The sequence below is a fragment of the Cavia porcellus genome, unplaced genomic scaffold (assembly GCF_034190915.1).
Source record: "Cavia porcellus strain 051 isolate PalLab524CR breed Dunkin Hartley unplaced genomic scaffold, mCavPor4.1 scaffold_17, whole genome shotgun sequence".
NCBI lineage: Eukaryota > Metazoa > Chordata > Mammalia > Rodentia > Caviidae > Cavia > Cavia porcellus.
Window position 1 is genome coordinate 53,316,550 of NW_026947500.1, and position 5,293 is coordinate 53,321,842.

General features: G+C 49.5%; 1 protein-coding gene across 1 annotated transcript; it reads right to left on the reverse strand.

Annotated features, from left to right (window-relative positions):
- Positions 1-578: 578 nt before the first annotated feature.
- Positions 579-4,621, reverse strand: Mpeg1 (macrophage expressed 1). The gene has a single exon (XM_003464276.4). The coding sequence runs from the start codon at positions 4,483-4,485 to the stop codon at positions 2,347-2,349; it is 2,139 nt and encodes a 712-aa protein (XP_003464324.2). The 5' UTR covers positions 4,486-4,621; the 3' UTR covers positions 579-2,346.
- Positions 4,622-5,293: the final 672 nt, after the last annotated feature.

The window sequence follows — 5,293 nt, forward strand, 5'->3', positions numbered from 1 at the left end:
CAGGGCTTCCAAGTGACCTTCTGTTTTTGGCTGCCGCCCCACCCGAGAGGGGCATTTGGGTTACTTCCAAGAGTCCGCCAGCCACAGGCCCAACCACCACATACAGGGGAAACCGCATGTCTGTAATTGTGTTACACATCTAAGCTGGTGAGGGCCTTGGGGAGACCACAAGGCCTGAGAATACGTGAGTGAACTCATGGGCTAGAGATCATCTCAGATCACAGACGCTGACTCTTAAAGGTTCCTCCGCCCAATCTACAATCCAGGCTTTTAAAAAAAAGGTGTAGGGTGTTGTCTTGCAAATAAATGTTTACATGCATCATCAATATTGATGAGAACACAGAATAAAATGCAAATGCCGAGCTGGCTTTGTCACCCAAAATAGCTCCATCTCTGAGTGTGGTTTCTTGGGAGCCAGGACGGGTCTTTCCACAAACCCCAGCCTGGGGTTTCAGTTAGGAAAAGGTCAATAGACCCTGTGAGCCCCACACCCAGGACCCGACCTTGTAAAGTCACTCAGTGAATGTGAGCTGCAGACATCCACATTCTGTCATATGAATAAACGGCAAGACAAAGCGTTCCTTGGTGCATATTTTAATGCATATTTATGTGCAGTTTTATTATTACAAATAGAAACCAGTGAAAAACTTCATTTCCTTGGGCAGTGAGTGAATGCATTAAAAGTCTGGGAACCTTTGGCTTTACTTTGCCTGTTTGATTCCATAGTCCTATTCAAGAATTGAATCAGTCTTTGGTAGAAATGTGGTTAGATTTGCTGAGACCTACGGAACACCCAGAAGCCACAAAATACACAGACCTTTAGAAGAGTTAATACATAGGGGGAGGGTGAAATACAGAAGAAATCAGTATCCTTGGCTGGACACTTGAGAGAGGCCTCTGTCTCGTGTCTCTGCTGAAATGAATGTGGGCTGTTACCCCTCTCCCCCGTCCCATCTCCCCACAAACTGGGCAGCTTTAGCCCCTCCAGAAGAGCTGCTCCCAGTGAGCCATGATCTTGAGTGTGCATATGAATGAAGGAGACAGACTACTCTTCCAGCTCACTAGTGACGTTTGATTGGATAAATAAATGCTACTTTTTAAAAATGTGGCGGAGGAGATTCCAGTGAGATGTGACTGGTAATAAAATGGAGCAGAGCCCAAGTGCTGACCGCCAAGCATCCTGCCAGATGCCCCAACTGACCTGGGACGCAGATATCTGCAGCTGTTCCGGATGCCTCCTTCCATTCAGAGACCTGGATTTTTCTGTGAGAGGTGCGGTAAGGGGCAGTAGGGGGAGGGAGTGCTGTTGGTGCTTTTGGCACAGTTTTGGTTTTAGGGAGGAAGTAATACTTAAATATGGGCTTGTCTGAGGACTAGACTTTTTGGACTTCTCACTTTTTTTGCCCCTGGGAAAATCTAAGTTTGTGGCTGGCATCCAGGTGTATGCACATGTGAGCTTCTCAGACACCCCCATGAGCAATGAAAAGCAGAAGAGGTGAGGGCTGTGCCTGCAGGTAGAAGGGCTTCTCTGTGGTAACACAGAACACAGAACCAGAATGGCTGGCCTATCCTGTCGGTGCCTGCTTTGTGCTGAGGTAAGGTAAAAGGAGTTAGCACCTCAATCTTCCAAATTTTACATTTACTCCACTTCTCCCTTTGCTCTTGACCTCCTAATAGAAGCTTAGAAGTTAAGATATTTCCTGAGGGCTTGTTGACACTCATCAGAAGTCCCAGATTTGCCTGGTTGCAGTAAGTCCTAACTGTGGGGTAAAGGGATAGAATGGAATTGATAACGAACATCTTCCCCAAAGCTGAGGCCCAACCCAGGCGATCAGCATGGACCTTCAAGACCAAAAGGCAGCAACCACACGGGACTTCCTGTATCTTTATACCAGTTTAGGAGCATAAAGTACAAACAGCTTTTAAAGCATAATACAAGACACGTGGTGCCTAAAGGCAGAAATTCTGACAGCTGACAAGTGAGAAACTACTGTGCACTTCAGACCAAAGGCACGATTTCCAGATTCAGCTGTCTGCACCCTGCCTCCTTTCCACACACATGCCCCAAGTGAGGACAACGGCACATAGTGAGAAAAGACAACCCTTTCAGCCTTAGTGCACCACGAGTCACAGTTGCTCAGTCTCCTGACTGCCTACCTTGTACTCCATGGTACTCCTGTAATTTCTTGGCTCCGGGATCTAAACAAGAAGTCTCAAAGTTATACCTGACTTTGTCAGATGAGATACTTCCTTGCATTTGGGAAGGCAGAAGTGGAGAGGGGAGGGAAGAAAGAGGTGTTTGAAGCTATGGTCAGAGATGACAGAACCTGGGCATCCAGGAGAGATTTAAGCTGGGAATCTCTGGGGCTGTAGCTCAGGGATGTTTCCAGTTCCGGTCTCTACAAACACATTCTTCTGCTCTCCATCTATTGGCTGGTATCCTTTACTCTTGTACTTCCGAATGCCATAGAAAGCCAAAAGGACAAGCCCTGCCAAGAGGCTGGTGACGGCCACTGAGACCCCAACTGCTGCCCCTCCAGACAGGCCACCATTTTCTCCGTTCATGATTCTCATGGTTCTGCGCAGCTCCTGGGGCTCTCCTAGCCTCCAGCGGTGAGTTCGGGAATCTCTAATCCAAGAGCTAGAACCCTCACTGTTGGTCACGATGACAGTGTTGGTGGCAGCCTGGCTCATGATGGGGGGCCTGGTGAAAGGTGGGAGCCTGGCTGAGGGCAGGGACCACCCTGTAAATGCCCCAGCCTTGACACAGTAGGACACTTGGCATCCATCAGTGATGAGTGCCAAGTGCTGGCTGAAGCCCCCAGGACACTTTTTCTGATGGTCTCCAGATAAGGCAGCATTTACCAAGGGGTTCCCAGCTGTACAGCTGAAGAACCCACCAAAGGGGACGGAAAACTTGTACCCCAACTCATAGTCTTGAGTAACACAAACCTTAAGGTTCTCAAAGAGGTTCAGTGTGGTGTAGCTAGCTGGGCATGACTGCTGATTTGTCACAGGGTTTATACTCCGACTGCTGTAGAGCCCTCCAAAGAGAAGTCCCGAGTGTCCAGGGGCTTGGCCTTTGGCGGCACACCAAAATGCCCTGAATTCAGCCCTTGCCACCTGGAAAACATCCTCACACACTGTCTTGCAGAAGATGTGGAGGGTGCACTTCTTTTTACACTCCAGGTGGTTGTAACCCTCCTCGTGGGTCTGAGACAGCAGACGGATGGGGGTGTAGCCAGAGGGGCAGGAGAATGTACCTGTGAGTGGATTCTTCTGCTGCAGTTTTGGGCAGAGGGCAAGGTCCTTGCCTGTGTTTTGGGTGCATTCCTGATAAATTCCACCAAAGGAGATGTTGTGTGTCTTCCCATTGCAGGAGCCATCATCCATATTGGCCTGAAAATTGAAGTTTGGAGAGCTGGCATCTGTGCACCCAGGGTAGGTATTGAAGTCATAATAGCGACGCACTGCATCTTCCACCGTCTGAGATACCTGCTTCACCAGCGGCCTGGGCAGCTCAGGCAGCAGGTTTGGCTTGATGAAGAAGTGCAGGGGCAGGCCGGTCCGGTCCATTGCCACTAGATGGTTGTTGATACCTTGCTGCCAGACTTCAAGAGTGATACCTGGGTGGAATGGAATGCCTCCGAGACTCAGCACCCTGGAGTTGGTCCGATTGGAGAGGTAACCCTTGATCAAGCTGTCCTCGGTGGAGTATCCAATGTCCACCTTGGCATTCACGATTTTTGAGAAGACAGCTCCAGCAGATGCAGTCACACTCTTTGCATTTCTCTGGCTGTCCTGGAGAGCGGAGGACTTGATATGGTCCTCCTGGATGAGTGCGGCCCCAGCATCCACACTGGTGATGATGTGGGTGCCGTAGTTGAGGACAAGGAGCTCTGCTAGGTAGGTGGCCATCCTCGTCTGATTGTTCTCCAGACGGTCGGAAATGTCCATGAGCTCCTTCCTAAACTCCCAGCTGAGCTCTGAGGCTGGGTTGATCTTGACGGTATAGATTACATTTCTGACTTGAACTCGGGTTGTCACAGATTGGTCCTTTACCTGAAGGGTCTTCATCCTCTGGAACTCGGCAGAAAATTTACCATTGACTATAGAATGCACGGAGATATCCAAGTTAATAGAGGAGGAGGTACTGCTCTTGTAATCCATCCAGGAGTCCAGGATTTCTGAGTTCATCTCCAGGTTGCTCTGCTTCTGAGGAATGGTGAACACTTCATTGGGGATGATGTATTGCCCGTCCTCAGTGGTCCTGCAGTGAGTGTATGTCAGCTCCATCACGCGGCCCATGTCTATGTTCCGCAGATTGTCCCAGCCCCCTCCAGGTAAGACTTCCAGGACGGGGAGTTTCAAAGCATCCCTGCATTTTTGAAATCCAGTTTCATTTGGCGGCTCCAGCAAAAGATCGTCCTCTCCAGCACACGTTGCCACAGTCCAGAGCAACAGGGCGACCCTGAAGGTGTTCATGGCTCAGAGAGCAAGCCCCAGCTCTAGACCAGCCTCGACAGCTGCCGGTGCACTCGGTGCAAACTGAAAGATGGGAAAGAAAGCAGTTGTAGAAACAGTAATTTCAACAGTTCTCCTAAAACCACCAGTTCCTCTTTAGGGGGCTCGCATTGCAAACTGGGGAAATAAGATTTGGTTGGAACATGAAAGTGCATTAGAACCTTGAAAACGTCATGGTATGTGGCTATGCAAAGCCAGGCTCACATTCTCAACACATGTCTACCCTGCATCCCCATGATCAGCTGGTTACTTAGCAGCAATAGTGACACCTAGAAAGTGTGACCCTGCCCCTGACCACTTCCTCCACCAGATTGCTTTGGGTTTATTTGCTTTCTTGGATTTGATGTCTTAAAATTTTGCCTGGCCAATCCCTTCTGCAACTCTGATAACAATTTCCTTTTCACTAGAGATGCAGAGGTTCATGGCAACATCGCCTTTCCTGAGATTCCCAGCCTCCACCGTGGCCAGGCTGACTAGAAGTCAAGGCCAAGCCCTGGGCTTCCCATTTGCCTGAGGGCAGAGGCTGTTCCAGAAGACATGGATAAAAAGCTTGGACACCCACATGGGGAGGTCTCACTGTTACACACTTGATGGGTCCTGGCTTTGGAGCTGGCATTCTCTGGAATGGAGGTGAAAGGCACTGAGAAGAGTTCTTTGAGCAGTGTTCTGGGAACCCCCAGTCTATCCTGTCCTATGCTCTCAAGTGAAGGTGAGCGTCCCCATATTCTGCTGTTATTTCCTTTCAGACACAGATGTCTGGGCAAAGACA